At 43.0% G+C, this 19,271-nt stretch overlaps 1 protein-coding gene and 1 pseudogene across 1 annotated transcript; both read right to left on the minus strand.

Annotated features, from left to right (window-relative positions):
• Positions 1–1,660: 1,660 nt before the first annotated feature.
• Positions 1,661–19,271, minus strand: LOC144486239 (interferon-induced protein with tetratricopeptide repeats 5-like). The gene is made up of 2 exons (XM_078204307.1): positions 19,134–19,271; positions 1,661–4,780 (listed from the first exon to the last, which is right to left on the minus strand). The coding sequence occupies exons 1-2, from the start codon at positions 19,136–19,138 to the stop codon at positions 3,298–3,300; spliced, it is 1,488 nt and encodes a 495-aa protein (XP_078060433.1). The 5' UTR covers positions 19,139–19,271; the 3' UTR covers positions 1,661–3,297.
• On the minus strand, positions 2,293–2,502 carry LOC144486241 (U2 spliceosomal RNA; annotated as a pseudogene).

Raw genomic sequence — 19,271 nt, forward strand, 5'->3', positions numbered from 1 at the left:
TGGAGTCCCACAGGGCTCTGTGCTGGGGCCTCAGCATTTTATGATTTATGACAAGGAGGGAGATGGTATAGTAGCTAAATTTGCAGATGACGCAAAGATGGTCAGAAAATATGTTGTGAAGTAGACATAAGGAGGTTGCAGACAGATATAGATAGCTTGTGTGAGTGAGCAAGGCTCAGTTGTTCAGTTTGGCTGGAAGAATGAAAAAGCAGAGTATTATTTAATTGGAGAATGGCCGCAGAGTTCCGAGGTGCAGAGGGATCCAGGTGTTTTAGTGCATGAATCACAAAATCCAGGTGTTCTAGTACATGGCTCACAGTAAGTTAGTCTGCAGGTACAGCAAGTAATTAAGATGGCTAATGAAATGTTATTCTTTATTCTGAGACAAATTGAACATGAAAGTATGAATGGGGTGGGGGATTGTTCCTTGGGCAGTGCCAGCCTGGCACTGACCACTGGAAGAAGTCTCACAACACCAGGTTAAAGTCCAACAGGTTTATTTGGTAGCAAATACCATAAGCTTTCGGAGCAGAGCTCCTTCGTCAGATGGAGTGGATATTTGAGAACAGATATCCACTCCATCTGACGAAGGAGCTCTGCTCCAAAAGCTTATGGTATTTGCTACCAAATAAACCTGTTGGACTTTAACCTGGTGTTGTGAGACTTCTTACTGTGCTTACCCCAGTCCAATGCCGGCATCTCCACATCACTGACCACTGGGCCAGAGTGGGGTCTGAGGTGGTGGGGCCTACTTGGGGGAGGGGGCAATTGGTGATGGTGAGGGGGGAGGGAGTTACTGTGCACTCTGCATTATGGATAGGTGGGGGAGGGAGGGGGGCGATCGGAGCAGGCCATGGTTGGGGGGGGTGGGGGTTGGTGGGTGCGGGGGGTGTCAGGGAGGCCAGCAATCAGGGACATGGGGGTATGGTCAGGGAAGCCAGCAATCTGGGGTGGTGAAGGGGGGGTTGGGTGGGGGGGGGGGGGGGGGGCGGTAGTCAGGGAAGTCGACGATCGGGGTGGGGTCAGGGATAACATTGGGAGGTCAGCAATCGGGAGGCTGGTAATGGGAGAGGGGGCCATCCCTACTGAGAGATGAGTGCATTCTCAGTGGCCCACTCAATGCACTGATTCTGGCCTCTCGGGAGAGATTAGGTCCCGTTACCGCCTGAGTCCCTCGGCGGACTCTGTAACGCACAGAGTGCTGTAAATTCATTCAACTAAGTACACCCCAAAAAATTGGCAGGAAAATCTCCCTTTTTCCTGCCCATTGGGCAGATTGTTTTTTTCTGGGAAATTCGCCACCATTAGAACAGAAGTTAAATCCAGAATTGTGTTTCTCACCCAGTGATGAATGTGATTTGACTCCCATTTCAGAACACTGATACTTATGCTTTAATTTGCATCATATGAAGATTAGATGAAAAAAATGTGTTGCATTTCCATGGCGCCTTTCACAATGCTCGAGATCTTCCAATGCACCTTCCCGGCAATAAATCCCTTTTAAAGTGTAGTTGCTACTGTAATATGGGAAATGCAGCACTCAATTTGCACACAACAAAGTCCCAAATATCCTTGAAAGATTCAGAGAAAGTCACGGACCACTTTCCTTACCAGAATGAAATGTTGTTCATGAAAAAATTTGCAGCACAAACAAAATCTTAGCCACAATTCCATTTTATTGGTTATTTTACCATTCAAACTCATTCGATACAATTACAATTAAAAATCAGTATCTGCAGCCATTGTGTTTTATCCCTTTTAACCCAATTTAACCCATTTTTGTATCCTTTAGCCTTCCCCCATTTACTGCTTTCCCCTTCAGTGAAATGGTGACAGTCGGTAGAAAATGGTCTTTCCCGGGTATTGTCCGAGCTGCTCTGTGTTGGCCAGTGAGGGTCTGGGATGGTTTGATGAAGAGTTGGTGAAGCTGACAAGTTACAGGACAGGGAGACTCCCAGTGACAGAGACTGAGATCTGAGTGAACGCTCTGGATGGGAGTCTGATCGTCTGTCAGCAAATCCTCAGAGCAACAGAATCAAGAGTTGCTTTATCTGAAGGGGCTGCACTGACTGTTGGCCCTTTCTCCAGTGTCACATGTGGAAAGCCTTTCACCCAATGGGCAACTTTCCTGAGAAGAGGCAGCAAGTGAGAGATAGGGTGGCAGAGTGGTTTTATTTTTTATACTATTCCAATTCAATCAAATCAAATCCAATTCAGAGCCTCAACAAGTTGAGACATTTCAGATCCAGGCTGACAAGACAGGGCGGGAGACCAAAACCACCCTGTCCTGGGTCTGATCTACATGAGTCAAGCTGATTGGAGAAGGGGGAGGATCCTCCTCCAAGACTTGAGCTCATTTGCATCTTAGCCAAAAGGCCGAGATGCCGCTTTTAAAAATTGCTTCATATGAAACACACGAAGCCCCAGTGCAACCCAATGACCTCAACCAAGCGCAGGCGATCCATACTACACTTGATCTTAGCCAAAAGGCCGAGAAGCGATTATACCCACTACAGGCTTGATTGGATATTGTTATTACACTGTCATTACCATCAGCAGAGTATAAATCACACAGATCACTGAAGCTTAAAATACCAGCGAGAATAATTTTCTATTAAAATCACAAAACAAATGAAGATCCAAACAAAACATACTTTAATCTATATTTGGCCATCAGTTTATATTTATCTCCCAGTTATCTAGGTTACATTAGAATTTGATGGAAGTGATTTTAAACCTACCTACCTGGTGGAAACTGGGTTAAACTGCTCACCCAAAGTGGGTGGGTCCTCATTAACATATACAGACTGAGCTCCGGTGACATCGTTGGGCTCCGATTGCGCTGCCAACTCTGTCCTGATCCCCACACCCAGAATCTACAGAAATCAGCGAGTTTCCAAATCCCCTCACCACTCACCCAAAATCCACCTGGAGTTAAAATCAGGCCCATGTTCATTTTCTTACTGCTTTCAACAAGTTTATATAATTCATAAAGAATTATTGTGACTGTCCAATAGCATCAACTATCTCGAATTCCCCAAATTCTTAGGTAATATTGTCCTTTTCACACTCAGTAAAAGCTCTGAGGTTGGGGAAATAAATGGTAGGTTTCCCACTCTGGTTAATGTTTCTGTATGAAGCACAGACTTAGAGTAATTACAGTAAGATTATTATTTGAAAATTAAACACATGAACCAGTACTCATTGGAACAAAGGAGCCATTGGAATATAAATGAAAATGTAGCTGACTGAACCTGTTTATAGGTCAGGGCCTTCAGTACACTTTCCAAAATGTGTTTAGTTTTTGTTGGGACAGTCATTGTCGGCCTCGATGGAAAGGCGTAATTCACAAAGAGCCCTTAGATATGTTTCATTGTCAGGATCAAACTCCAAAGCCTTTTCAAAGCATTTAATAGCTTCACATCTCTCCCCATCCAGCTGGTGCAGGAACCCATAAACACCAAGGGCCTTGCTGTCTCTCGGATTCTGGCGAAGGCACCTTGCTGCTATCATCTCCAGGTTTTCCCGACACCTTTTCTGTTCTATTGAGTCATAATTGACTTTCATTCCTTCCAGAAAATGGGCCGTAGCATTTGATTCTGATTTAATGTGATTTAGTTGAAATAACCCAGCCTGTAAACATATTGCCTGTTTATTCTCTGGACGTATACCGTCCAGTGTCAGGAGATGGTTATAGATCTCTTTTGTTTTGCGATATTCTCCATTCAGTGAACAGATTCCTGCAAAATCCAGGTGTGGTTTAATAGATGTTAATGGTCGGTTTTCAAGAGCGTTTTGAAAATGAAGCTTGCACAGTTTGATCAGTTCAGCTCTTTGTTGAAGAGCAGCATTGCGAGGACCTCTGCTGCCTGGAGAATTCATCGGTTCGTACAATTTGGTTCTGTAACACACACCTATTTGACTGTGTAAGAAAGTAGAGTTTGGGGTAATTTCTAATCCTTTCTTCAACAGTTCCACAGCTTTTTCCACATCTCCTTCCTTTCTGTAAAACGTTGCAGCATAACGAAGCACGTATGGAAGATCAGGGGATTTCTGCAACGCTTCCTCAATGAATTTCAATGCTTCCTCCTTCTGATTGAACTGTTGTAGTTTTAGAGCCAGCAGCACCATGGCTACAGTGTGATCTGGATCAAGCTCCAGCACACGTCTCAACTGCTTCATTGCTTCACTGGGCCCATGACTCTCCGGGGTACCAGAAAACCATTCCAGACGAAACAGAACAGTCGCATATCCAAAAATCCATTCCGTGTTATCCGGATCTTCCTCCAGAGCCTTTTTAAAACATTCCATTGCATCTTCATAATATTGAGCAGCAGAGCTCAGCAGTGCCCAACCCTTCTCCCCGTACACTTCAGGTATCATTGCTGTATACCGAGAGGCATCAGGAAATTGTTGACAGATCCTCTCCAGTTTGTCGAGGTAGGACTGAGCCTCTGTCAGTTGTCCCATGTGATAATTGACCCAGGCACGGTTTCCATAGGTGACGATGATTCTTTTTTCAAATTCATCTTCATGATTCTCCCTCAGAATCTTTTCAGCTTCCTGTAAGTTTTGAATCGCCTCCTCACAGTTTCCTTGCAGACAGTTTACAAAAGCGAGTTGGTTGTAAGACGTGGCTTGATATTTCACATCAAGCTGTATTGAATCTTCTGATCTTTGCTTCATATTGTCCAAGTCAATGTTTTCTTTCTGTGGCGCCCACGTGAAGTGACATTGAAGCCAATCGAGCTTCACTTTCAACAAATCCTTCTCTTGGTCACTGCAAGAGAAACAAATCTTTCATAATTCACTTCAGCAGCAACTGTAACTTGTCCATTTTTCACACTTGATTCTTGGAATTAATTTTAACCCAGGCCATTATGGTTAACCCTAAGTGATGCAGTACAGATGTTTAGCACTGGTATTGTACCACATCAATCGATTTATACACCAGGACGTTGCTAGTGTCTGTCAGTATTGAAATTACAAGTGAATCATGATTAATGTAATTTGTGTAATGTATCTACTGCCCCACCCCCATTCAGGACCCACCGCTTGGCACTGCCCCTGGCACATTTACTGGTCTCCACCACTGGAGAGCAGGAGTGATTTTTGCCAGCGTGACGTCTTGCCAGTGAGGTTTGATTTGATTTGATTTAATTTGATTTAATTTGATTTACTATTGTCACATGTATTAGTATACAGTGAAAAGTATTGTTCCTTGCGCGCTGTACAGAAAAAGCATACCATACATAGAACATAGAACATTACAGCGCAGTACAGGCCCTTCGGCCCTCGATGTTGCACCGACCAATGGAACCAATCTAAAGCCCCTCTAATCTATACTATTCCAATATCATCCATATGTTTATCCAATAACCATTTGAATGCTCTTAATGTTGACGAGTCCACCACTGCTGCAGGCAGGGCATTCCACGCCCTTACTACTCTGAGTAAAGAACCTACCTCTAACATCTGTCCTATATCTCTCACCCCTCAATTTAAAGCTATGTCCCCTCGTGCTAGCCATCATCATCCAAGGAAAAAGGCTCTCACTATCCACCCTATCTAATCCTCTGATCATCTTGTATGCCTCTATTAAGTCACCTCTTAACCTTCTTCTCTCTAACGAAAACAACCTCAAGCCTCTCAGCCTTTCCTTATACGATTTTCCCACCATACCAGGCAACATCCTGGTAAATCTCCTCTGCACCCTTTCCAACACTTCCACATCTTTTCTATAATGCGGCGACCAGAACTGTACGCAATACTCCAAATGCGGCCGCACCAGAGTTTTGTACAGTTGCAGCATGACCTCCTGGCTCCGAAAGTCAATCCCTCTACCAATAAAAGCTAACACACCGTACGCCTTCTTAACAACCCTATCAACCTGGGTGCTAACTTTCGGGGATCTATGCACATGGACACCCAGATCCCTCTGTTCATCCACACTACCAAGTATCTGACCATTAGTCCAGTACTCTGTATTCCTGTTACTCCTTCCAAAGTGAATCACCTCACACTTTTCCGCATTAAACTCCATTTGCCACCTCTCAGCCCAGCTCTGCAGCTTATCTATGTCCCTCTGTGACCTGCCACTTCCCTCCGCACTGTCTACAACTCCACCGACTTTAGTGTCATCCGCAAATTTACTAATCCATCCTTCCACGCCCTCATCCAGGTCATTAATAAAAATGAGAAACAGCAGTGGCCCCAAAACAGATCCTTGCGGTACACCACTAGTAACTGAACTCCAGGATGAATATTTCCCATCATTTCTTACAGCTAGCCAATTCCTGATCCAAACCACTAAATCACCCTCAATCCCATGTGTCCATATTTTCTGCAAAAGCTTACCATGGGGAACCTTATCAAACGCTTTGCTGAAATCCATATACACCGCATCAACTGCTTTACCCTCATCCACCTCTTTGGTCACCTTCTCAAAGAACTCAATAAGGTTTGTAAGGCACGAACTATCCTTCACAAAACCATGCTGACTATCCCTAATTGCAGTCGGGAATGGGTTAATGACCCTTGTCACACTTAAGCATTAAGACCCGAACTCTGTGATTTTGTTTCGAACACTGCAGAGTCCATGTTTTTGTCAGAGTTTGGTGTTTTTCATGTCTGTGCCAGATAAAAGGAACAGCTATTCCTCTGTCTCCATTTGTTATCAAGAAATGCGATTAACCCAGCTCGAGTTAAGCTAAACAACTTCCAATTTTATGTACCTTTGTTTAACACGATGGAGTTGACATGTATGCCTTCTGTCTTTGACTCACCATAGATTCATACATATATTCATCATACGTTATTCATCTTATCTTGATATAAAGTATTATTCAAACCTGTATGTATATTAGTTAACTTGTTTGTGCAAAACCTGTAATGTTGTTTCAAGGATATAAATGATGAACAATCGTGGCCTTGGAGATCGGACAAACTACGCAGAGGAAGATACTGCTAAAACAACAAGAATCTCACCATGAACAATGACAGCCATCTCAGAAAATTGCAATGTAATGAGGGCGGGAACAGGGACATATATAAACTCTGTTCTTACTTGTGTTCGATGAGAAGGCCTGGGTCCACTGTTAGGAACCTCACTTCTCCCACAATTGGGAAAATAAACCTGCATTTTGATCTACTAATAGCGTCAGAGGTTTTTTACCTACAACAATTGGGGGCTCGTCTGGGATAATCTGTTTACGGTCCGGTCGAATGGCCACGACCGGGACACCGGAATAGATTATCGAACTCTAAATAGAGTGGGTCAAAATGCAGTGGGTAATCATCTGTGATAAGAGTGTGAGATGTTTAGACGTGAGTGAGATAGAGACTGTCTGAGTGATCGCCGGGGTTTGAAGGAAAAGCCTTCATGTGTAAGAGTTAGAAGGAAAAGCCTTCTAAGGAGAAGCCGGCTTAAAAAAAATAGTATAAGCGATGGTACGGAGGGATCTGATCAACCCTTACAGGTATCACCGGACTCCGATAAGAGCGACCTGAGAGAGGGAGAGCAAGAAGGGAGAATAAGTCATTCCAGGTGGTGAGTATAAACTTATCAGTGTTATGGCGGGACAAAGACAGTGGGGACCCCCTGGGTCCCTGATAAATGAATTTATGACTAAGAGGGACAGACTCACAAAACAGATGATAACAGCGGGATGGGATTTAGACCATCCACTGGACCAACAACAAAAATGGTTGGAAGAGGAAAAGAAAAACAAAACTAAGAAAATTGGAGTTCTCTTAGTTCATCAATTGGCCGGATTAATTGAACAGGTTTCAGTCTCGGGTAAGAAATGGGCTGATGTCAAAGAAAAAATTAAAATGTTAATCAACAAAGGGGTGAAAGAGCCTCCGAATTTGGGGAGCGACTCTTTAGAATATACCAAGAATGTTGGGGAGTACCCGAAGCTGCCCGAACAGATAGAGCCTTTTTACAAGCATTTAAAGATGGGCTGTCGCCAGCTCACCAAAAAATCCTTAAAATGGGAGTTCTCAATACCCAGACTTATGATGAATTAGTGGAATGGGCATCTGGAATTAGAGATGGACCAGATGAGAAACCACACCTACAAATAAAACAGGAAAACGTTAGTGCAAACAGTAGAGAAGATAAATTAAGGGGTGCGTGCCATAATTGTAGGAAACTGGGTCACTTTGTCAGGCACTGTAGGACTCCAAAGGGGGGTAGTGAAGTCTGCAAAATGGCAGATAATGAAGGATGAGGGGATCTGCAGGTCCTCTCATTGACATGTACATGTCAATGAAAAAAGCATTAATAAAGAGGATGCAAAAGGATGGCTGGGATACGTCTCAGACCTTAGAGTAGCAGAAAACGTGGATATATAAAGAAAAGAGAAATGAGGCAAAGAAGATAGGAGTATTGTTAATGCATCAGTTAGCTGGACTAATTGAGCAAGATAGAAAAAAGATTAGAGAACTAGAATTCAGAATAAGAGAATTGGAGAAACGAAACCAAGTCTTCGAAGAAAAACAATAGAGAGAGGAAACTGTTCCTCTACCTCCTAATGAGTCCACACAGAGACCACCCGCTCCTCCAGTGGAGTAGGAAGTGCTAGAATACAACTCAGCACCAGTAACCTGGAGGGGAACTGGTGCGCGGCCAAAAGCAAAATTATAAACCCCTCACCCAGTATAAAACAGAGATTCAGAGAGTATTCGGGAATGCTCCCACTTATTGGAACAGAATTAAGAGAATTAAAACAATTAAGAGGGATCAGTGAATGTGAGAATCAAAGGAAAGATAAAGAGGTATCTGGCTTGCCAATGTTGTTCCAAAATCCCGATACGAATGAACAGGAGTGGTGGAATTGACCCAGTGTAGATAATCGCCAGACGGCACTAAACTCAGTCCTGAAACACTTAGACGAACAGGGACTAAAGGCGAGCCCCAGGAAGGCCCAAATAGGGAAAGCGCAGGTGTTATATCTGGGACACCTGATATCCCAGGGGACCAAAGAAATGCCATTGGACAGGAAAACAGCCATTCAGCAAATGCCAAGACCAGTAACCGTCCGAGGGGTAAGGAAGGTTTTGGGGTTGTTTAATTACAGCCGCAACTTCATATCAGAATTCGCAAGGCTAGCCGAACCAATACAAAGGCTAGTAAAAGGGGGGAAGTGCAGGCCTTGCCGGCCGCCTCGATTAAAACTGAACCCCCGATAGATATCTCACAGCTACACGCTGATACCCCTGAAGAAGAACGTGTGAGATGGAAAGTTCAAGGAGCTACACCTGATGGAGGGGGGGGTATGGAGATTAAATAATAAAGTTCTAGCCCCAGAATGTATCCAGCATATTCTGATGCAGTTACATCATGGGCTGTCGCATGTGGGAAGGGATGCCATGATGACCAGTATAGGGAAGGAATGGTGGTGGAAAGGAATGGGACGGGACATTGCCCGATATTGTCACCGGTGCATAACCTGTGCACAGTATAACCCTGGAAGACCCGTAAAAATCAAGATGGGGCACCAGCCTCGCCCTAAGGGTCCCTGGGAACACCTGCAAATTGACGTTACAGGACCTCTTCCGCAGTCACATGGAAGAACCTACTGCTCAGTAATAATTGATCAATTCACCAGATGGGTAGAAGCATTCCCGACGAAAAATTGTTCTGCCACCACAGTGGCTAGAATACTAGCTGAGGAAGTCATCCCAAGATGGGGGGGTGCCTTCGCAAATAGACTCCGATCAAGGCACACACTTTACAGGGAAGGTAGTCAAAACCATATGTCAACTGATGGGGATAAAACAGAAGTTTCACATACCCTACCACCCTCAAAGATCAGGAATGGTGGAACGTATGAATAGGACGCTTAAAACCTCCCTTTCCAAGGCCATGCAGGAATCAGGAAAGAGATGGACAGAAGTATTACCCGCCATATTAATGAAACTCAGGGCCACTACAAATCGGACCACTGGACTGACACCATATGAGCTAATGACCGGAAGGGCTATGCAACTGCCCGAGTCCATCATTACCGGAGGGGCAGATGTAGGCCCATTACGGGACAGGATTAGACGATATGTATTAGAGTTAAGCTCCCAATTGAAAGATATGCGGAAAACAGTACGGGACAAACAAATAGTGATGGATGAGCACAATAAGCTAGAACAGACCCCGGAGGTACCCCCGGCGGGCAGCAAGATTATGGTAAAAACACTACCAGGAAAACCTGGATTTGCCCCCAAATGGAAAGGCCCCTATGAGATCATTATCAGTGGAGACACCTGTGCCTGCACAGATATGCAAGGTAGGGGTGTCTGGAAGCATTGGACTCAGTTAAAGGAATACACCAATTACCGCAACAAAACAGTTAAAAGGGGAATAAAGGGTTAAAAGAAAACAAACAGGTTGTAAGTTTCTCTCTCACTCGAGGGAGGGAGAGAGCGAGAGAGATGTAAGATGTAATTGCGATCGAGAGCCTCATGTGGTGGAATGGGGTATAGCAGATCAATGCGAGTTTAATAAATTACGTTCCCCGGTAAATTTTACGATCGGGGCATCGGACAGAGATTTGGGGAATGTGGGAATAATAGCATTAGATTACATCTGAAGAGTCGTAAGGAGAGTTAGCCATTTAAGCACACAGTAGATTCGATCTTGCATCTGCCAGTGTAAAGATAATTATTTTAGGAGGGATATTTAAAAGTGATAAAATAAATGGATTATTTGGATCAGGCTTTGTTAAATTTGAAAATGTATTTTTGATAGAACTGAAGTTGAAAAGATAAATAGAATTATTCCTGCGTATTTGAACTGATGATTAATCACTTGTTTATATTCCTCTGAGTTATAAGACTTGCAGTAATTTTAAGATATAGTCAAAATTTAAGAGAGAAGGCAGTTACATAAGGTAGAATGGGAGTGCGTGTGTCACACTGGGAATTATTATACTGCCATAATGCATTCTAATTAAAATGTGTTACATGGATCAACCATGAAACTGTATTAAATGACAGACGGGCTAAAAGGGAGTGCCCGCCTATAATACCAAATTGACAAATCAATATAATTAGAGATGAGGGAAATAATTCAGTGGAATAAATGAGATAAGAAAATGCTGGGGAAGTATTTGTTACAAACGGTTAAAGATTAAAGTGATCAGATTTCTTGAATTTACTTCTGTTTTGAGTTGAATTACAGTTTGGAAGGCAGCAGCATAAAAGCGACTGTTAATCAACGGTCTGTATTCTTAAATGTTTTACTTCCATCCCAGTTTAAGATGTTAAGTCTGAATAAATGTTGGAAGCTTCCATGTGTATCTGTGTGTTTAACAACGTGATTGCGTGAATGTTTTGTTGTTGTTCGTTTTAATGTTGAGAAAGGAGTTAAACCTTGGAAGGACCATGTGCTCTTTCCTTGTCTTGAAGTTGAAATTATAAGAGTGTAGTTGAGAAGTTAAAAAAATAATAAGTAATTTGGTGAAAAATAGAAAAGCAGGAACAAAAGAATGAGGTGAATATACTGTCTATGAGTCAGTTTAAAGTCTATCAAATCAATGAATCGTAGTTCCGATTATCCCAAGTTACAGCAGGAGATTAATCAGTTAAAACCTCAGTTGTTAATACAAATAAAGATGTTGTCCTTGAGTATTTTTAATTTGCATTTGATGCCAACCATTGAACACCATGAATTATTGGAACTTGTGTTGCCAGTTAGTTACCGATATGAAATTCAAGACTTGTGTGATGTTCCGATAATATGCAACAAATTACATCATTTAAATCATCTAACATTGATGATAGTTCTGATAGTGTAACTAGTTAAAACTATATACTGCCGTTGGAATTGTGCCATCTATTGTTCAAGGTTTTCCAAATCTAAGAACACTGCAAAGCTTAGAACCTAGCCAGCTAGGAAGCAAACCAAAACATTTCTAATCAAGTAACTCTTGTTATTGTTATATGTATTGTGCTTGTTATTGTTCTAAAAGTGCAAGGAATTCTGATCTGGAGCTCAGTTTAAAAATGGAAACAGATTAATTTAAAAATTAAATTAAGAGGGTTTTGAGATACCCGATATAATATATATTGTGTATTGACAAAAACATAAGTCTGTGAAAAAAAAAGGCTAGTTATTCCAAACATGTAACCATTCTTTGCCATAATTTGTAATAACTTGCACAATTAACATTAACATGACAGGAAGTGAAACCGGATTACTTGAGAGAGAGAGAGAGAGAAAGAGTTGCAGCCAGACTCAAAAGTCTTGCAGCATTCGACTGCACACAACAAATGGTTTATTCGGTTATCTGTGTTTTTAAAGAGCTGTGTCTGGCAGCATAAACTATTGGCACCTGTGAGACCTTATGAGACAATCTGTCGATAGAAGGATCATTTCTGCTTAAACATTGCACTTTCAAATGTGGACAAACAAATGAACAAATTAGATATAATGTAAGAATACACCATACAAAGATCGGAGTTGTATGGTATGTGATTTAAATGAGAAAAGCGATGTCTTTTGATAGAATTAGCCAGCTGCAGCCAGTGCAAAGTGTTGTTTGATTTGCACCAAACCAACTGAAGGGTCTGTTTATTTCTTCAGAATAAACTCGACTGATCTGAAGTAAATATGCCTTTCTTTAAGCATTGTTTTTGAAATAACGGTTATTTTAGACAAAGGAGAGAGAAAGAGCAGCCAAAAACCAGCGCTGAGATTGAACAAAACAAACATCTGTTTCTAAAGCATAACTAAATTAGATATTATTATTACGTACAAGCAGTCTCCAGCTACATCAACAACTTGGCCACGAGAAAGTTTGTTTACCTTACATTGTACTATCAGAGAATGCAGCTAAGTTTCTAAGTTGGCCTCAGAATTCCAAGCTGATGAGGCCAAATTAGCTAAAATGAACTTAAAGCATAGCACAATTAATTACATTGGGCAAAAATACTTTGCACTGGCGAAAGCCATACAGATATCGGGGGGAAAAAAACGTGGATGAAGGTATTGCCCACCATACTAAATGAGATTAAGGGTTGCTACAAACCAAACAACCAGATTAACCCCTTATGAGCTGATGACAGGACGGACGATGCTATTACCAAAAAGCATCATAACAGGTGGGACCGATGTAGGTCCACTAAAAGATAAAATCAGGAGATATGTTTTGGAACTAAGCACCCAACTAAAAGAGATGCAGAAATCGGTAAAAGACAATCAAGCAATAAGAGATGCAGAGAGAGCTTGAAATGCTCCCTGACAGTCCCAACAGTGGGATGTCCCAGTAAAAATATTACCTAACAAATCAGGGCTTGTACAAAAATGAAATGAGCCGTATGAAGTTATAATTAGTGGAGATATCCTTGCCTGTATATATTCAGTTGAATATGATGAAATTAATTGGAAAAATATGTGATATACTCCAATTGCAGATATAAACAAACAACAACTGACCTCCAAGCAAGCTGAACGGGCGCGCGGAAACTTTGCACGTGGGCGATATAGCCTTTGGACCATTGTATAACGGTCGCGCGGGATATCAGTAAGTGATAAGATGCTTCTCATGCTGATACTCACGACCCTGGCCCTGTTAGCCATAGCGGGAAAGTATAAATTGAATTATGAGGAGTTAGGGGTGAAGCACAGTGATCATCTCTGTAATGATGACTCTGTCTATTGTATGAACATCTTTGTGTATATGTCTTATCTGTATGCATCACAATCGAATCTGAGCAAGTGCTGGGTCTGTTCACACATTCCCACGCACGGAGGAAAGGGAGGAATTTCCTTATTCCCTATCCCTTTATCAGCTCCAGAAGTAATTGAATGGGTTTTAAATCAGAATGGAACCCAGAAAGGGACAAAGAAACTGACATTTAAAACCCCATCAGGTACCACTATGCAGGGTATCAGCAACAGTGATGTTGTTTCAAGGCTAGGGGGCTTTATCGACCTTTAAGAAGAATTACCAGCCCAGCTACGACAGATCAGGATCCCCACCCTACTTTGTTGTGAAAAATAAACAGAGAGGATCTATCTGCCTGATAAGAAATGGAACCATACCTGTTGGCCGTAGCTACTGTATACAGCAGGTTGATATCACTGATGATGCTGAGGCCATGATACAGGTCACAATCCAGTGCCCCATAGCCACCGTCCCGGTTAACCTCTCCTTCGCTTATATAAGCGTGATGACTGCATATAATGGTACCTATTTTGTCTGTGGAAGCAATGCCTATCCGTGGCTCCCCTGGAATTGGACAGGATTGTGTTATTTGGCATATGTGGTGCCTTATATTCACCATTACACTGATTTACGGGCCCACCCCGAGTACACCTGCTTAGGGCTAAGCGAGCCATCAGTGAGACAGAACGATTCTTCATGATAGCCTACCCATTTTCTGGGACGGCAAAGGCAGCGCAGGAACTTATACAGATGGCCTCAACCCGAGAGAAAGTTGCAAATAAGACTCAGGATGGGTTCGAGGAGGTGAGCACGGCCATCTCTGAAATGTCAGCAGCGGTCGTAGCTATTCGAACTATGGTGTTACAGAACTGATAGGCACTCGATTATGTGCTAGCCTCCCAAGGTGGAACATGTGCCATAGTTGTACGTATATTCCCGATGCTTCGGAGAATATAACTCGCTTAGCAGATCATATTAAACAAGTAGCAAAAGCAATACAGGAAGAAGGGAACCAATATCATGATTATATTCCTCCGGGCTGGCTGGGCCAATGGTTCGGGTCGTGGGGTTCATACCTGATGCATGGATTGATTGTATTAATTGTAATTGTAATTACTTGCTGTGTTTGTATGGCATTATTGAACGCCTGTTGCAAAACAGTAACAGCGCGGATTATGCCGGGCGCAAGTGTACAGGCGGAGGGGGCAGACCTCCCGACTAAGGAGCTGGGCCCATTCCCCGATAACATATGGTTCTGAGTTGGTCATAGGTGCCATGTTTGGACCTGGCATCCGACCAAAAGGGGAGAGTGAAGTCGGGAATGGGTTAATAAACTTCAAAACTCAAAGTGTCAAAGTGACCTCTGTGATATTTAGAGCTTGTATGAGAAGTGCTGTAGAATTCATTGTTTTGGTTAGAATTCATTGTTTCTTACATTCGGACCAGATAAGGGAAAACCGTTGTCTCCTGAATGTATATCAGATTAACTTGTTTGTGCAAAACCTGTAATATTGTTTCAAGGCAATGACGAACGATCGCGGCCTTGGAGATTGCTCATACAGCGGGAATCTGTATACCGAGGGGTATAAAACTCTGTTCTTACTTGTGTTCGAAGAGAAGGCTGGGGTCCACTGTTAGGAACGTTGCTTCTCCCACAATTGTGAAAATAACGCTGCACTTTGATTTACTAATAATGTCAGAGGTTTTTTTACCTACTACAGTTGGGGGCTCGTCAGTCACATTACAACAGTCACATTATCAATTCATTTAAATCCACTGCCCTTTAAGTTTTGAAAGAAAGCCTGCAGTGTCTCTGAGTTGAAAAAAATCAGTGCTTGCAATTTCAATAGCTGTTAGTGACTTAGGCCTGAGGGTTAACATTATTATATTACTACTATCTGACTGGTTTCACAACCTATCATTATCACAGTGGGATGGCCTGAAAGTTCATAGTTTGAGTGACAGCTCCCAGAACTCATGGTGGGTTTGCCGTATTTGCTCCCTGACAATTCTCACTCCCTCACTCCCCGACAATGGACGCCATTCTCAAACCAAACAATGTTCGTACCCACCTGAGTGGGTGCTTGACTCTCTTAGCATTGTTAGGAGGGGGTGTACATTGTTGGGGGAAGAGGGAACATTGATTAACAAGAGGGGGTGAACATCGCGAGGAGGGGGTGAACATCGCAAGGAGGGGGGTGAACATTGTTGGAAGGGGATGAACAACGACAGGGAGTGAGGTTAAAATTGTTATGGGGTGAATATTTTTATTAGGGGATTGAATATTGTGAATTTATTGAACATTGTTAGTCGTGGTGTGAACATTGTCGGCGGGGGAGGGGCAGGCAAGTATTGAACGTGTTCAGGAGTGGGTTGAAAGTTGTTGGATGGAGAGGGTGGAACATTAGTCAGTGTAGAGCCAACAAACAGAAGCTGAAGCTTCCCATGTCCGTACCCCACATGTCAGTAGATTGGGACCTCCTCAGGATTCTGCAGTGAATCAGCAATATCATTTAATTATTCACCCCTCCCCTAACAGAAGATTCAGGAATATTTGCAGCTACTTATCGCAGCTGCTATTGAGGAGAGGATGGAAGACTGAGGCATTGGAACAGTCACTGGATCAGAGAGGAGGACCTGAGTAAATCACTCCAGATAACTAAAATGCAGAATACCTGTCTGAGGGCACTTACTGAGAACCTGATGAAACATTGTGACAATATAGAAGTGGAATTTAACTTGTATTTGATACAAAGTCTGAGTGGAAATTAATTTTAATTAAATTTGAAATATTGCCTGATACAATATTATAAACAAACCTGCTTTTTGCTCTTATTTCTTCCGAGAGTCAGCAGTTTTGGTGCGGCGCTAAACTCTCACCTGTATGTGTGGCCAAAGCTGAGAGGACCAACTAAACTGAGGGACAAGGGAATTCAGAGAGAAGTGGGAGTTGTGAGCAGAGAGGAAAGGATGCTTCGAAGAGCAAGGGGACTGAATTAAACCGGAAACCTAACTTAAATTAATAACTTAAACTGTTCAAAATAATTAATTTAATAATAAAGCCAGTGGTGGGACAGCAGATTTTTCAATTGAGACAATAGATTTATGCGATACTTTTTCAAAAGGGGTTTAAAGTGTTGGAGAAAGGTCGCAGTCAAAGTTGCTGAACTCAATGTTGATTCCTGAGGGGTACAGCGTGTCCAATGGGAAGATGAGATGCTGCTTCTCCAGTTTGCGTTGGGCTTCACTGGATCACTGCAGCAGGTCAAGGATGGACTGTGGGCATGAGAGCACGGTACTGAGTTACAATGGTAACAGGAAGGGTGGGGTCATGCTTGTGGATTGGGCAAAGGTATTCCACAAAGTGGTCACCCTGTCTGCGTTTATTCTCCCCAATGTAGGGGAGACCACATTGGGAGCAGCAAATACAATAAACCAAATTGAAGGAGGTGCAACTGAAACGCTTCTGAATATGAAAGGAGTGTTTGGAGCCTTGAACGGTGATGAGGGAGGAGGTAAAGGGGAAGGTGTTACACCTTCTGTGATTGCATTGGAAGGTGCAGAGGGAGGGGACAGGAGTGGGGTGTGATGGAGGAGTAGATGAGGTTTCATGGAGGGAGTGGTCCCTGTGGAATGCTGACAGAGGCTGGGTAATGGGTGAGGGGAAGCTGTGTTTTATGGTAGCATCATGGCAGAAACGGTGGAGGCTGATCCTTTGAACGTGAAGAGTGGTTGGCTGGAAAGTGAGGACAAGGGGAACACTATCATAGTTCTGGGAGGGAGGGGAAGGGGTGAGGGCAGAGATGTGGGAAATGGGTCAAACCCAGTTGAGTGCCCTGTCAAGCACAGGCGGGAAAAGCCTTGGTAATCCTACACCTCTATCCCCCACCAGGAGGGTCTCAGAGCTCTCCACTTCTTTCTCAAGGAAAGGAGAGTTGCCCACTGCTGGGTCAGTTCTCAATGAGCATTCTGCCACTTTGTCAGCTTGTACTGCGACACTACGCCTGTTGGTTAGCGATACGTCAGGTGGGAGGGAGACAATTCTGCCTACTTCCCACCCCTGACCACTCCATCCCTCCCAGTCATCCTGCCAACATATTAAGTGATGGAAGGAACTCTCAGGTGGTGCTCTGGGCAGCGAGGATGTGATACGCGGCTTCCTCATCCCATTTCCCCTTTCCATTTTGGATGATTAGAACAGACGTAAAATCCAGAACCACCTTTCTCACTCAGAGTATGTGAGTTAATTCCTATTTCAGAACACTTTCCAACACTGACCCTCACAGAGTCATAGAGTCATAGAGGTTTACAGCATGGAAACAGGCCCTTCGGCCCAACTTGTCCATGCCGCCCTTTGTTTTTAAATCCCAAAGCTAATCCCAATTGCCCGCATTTGGCCCATATCCCTCTATACCCATCGTACCCATGTAACTATCTAAATGCTTTTTAAAAGACAAAATTGTACCCACCTCTACTACTACCTCTGGCAGCTTGTTCCAGGCACTCACCACCCTCTGTGTGAAAAACTTGCTCCTCTGGACACTTTTGTATCTCTCCCCTCTCACCTTAAACCTATGCCCTCTAGTTTTAGACTCCCCCACCTTTGGGAAAAGATATTGACTATCTAGCTGATCTGTGCCCCTCATTATTTTATAGACCTCTATAAGATCACCCCTCAGCCTCCTATGCTCCAGATAAAAAAGTCCCAGTCTATCCAGCCTCTCCTTATAACTCAATCCATCAAATCCCAGTAGCATCCTCGTAAATCTTTTCTGCACTCTTTCTAGTTTAATAATATCCTTTCTATAATTGGGTGACCAGAATTGCACACAGTACAGGATACAGTACTGTAAATAATTGGCCCGTCTTATGCTGCAGCGCTTCTTTAAGAAGAATGTCTATCACAGCAGACAGTAGAGTTTTCTTAAGTTGGCTAAGTTAGCCTTTTCAATGGCCAACAGCATTATGCTTTAATTATGCTTTAATTCATGTAATATAAAGGACGGAATATGTTAAAGACAGATGTGAATTTCTAGAATGTTTTTCACAATCCTCAGGATGTCCCAATGCTCATTCTGGTGAATGATTTGCTGTCACTATTATAATATGGGAAATGTGTCAGCCAGCTTCTACACAGAAAGATCCCAAAAACACAATGTGATCATGACTAGATCATTTGTTTAAGCGATTTTGGCTCAGAGATAAATATGGACCCAAACACTTGGAGAACATCCTTACCTTTTCTCTGATGTCGTGTCACTGAGAGGCAGACGCTGCCTTGATTTCATATCTCATCTGAAATGTGGGACCTCAGGCAACGCAGTGCTCCCACACCACTGCATTGAGAATAGGCCTGGATTATGTGTTCAAGTCTCTGGAGTGACAGGAATCCACAACACCCTGAGGCCGCAGTGATAGCACTGAGCTATAGTCTACACAGTATTAACACAAGAAAATCTGTCTTACCTCATGATGATCTGCGCAAATAGACAGGCTGCTTCTTCACTTCTGTTGTCTGATCAGCTGGAAGAATAGAATGCGATGTGCTCAATTCTTCCAACACACAAACACACACACACGCATACATATATATATCCTCCAACC

The sequence above is a fragment of the Mustelus asterias genome, unplaced genomic scaffold (genome assembly GCF_964213995.1).
Source record: "Mustelus asterias unplaced genomic scaffold, sMusAst1.hap1.1 HAP1_SCAFFOLD_301, whole genome shotgun sequence".
In the NCBI taxonomy this organism is placed as follows: domain Eukaryota; kingdom Metazoa; phylum Chordata; class Chondrichthyes; order Carcharhiniformes; family Triakidae; genus Mustelus; species Mustelus asterias.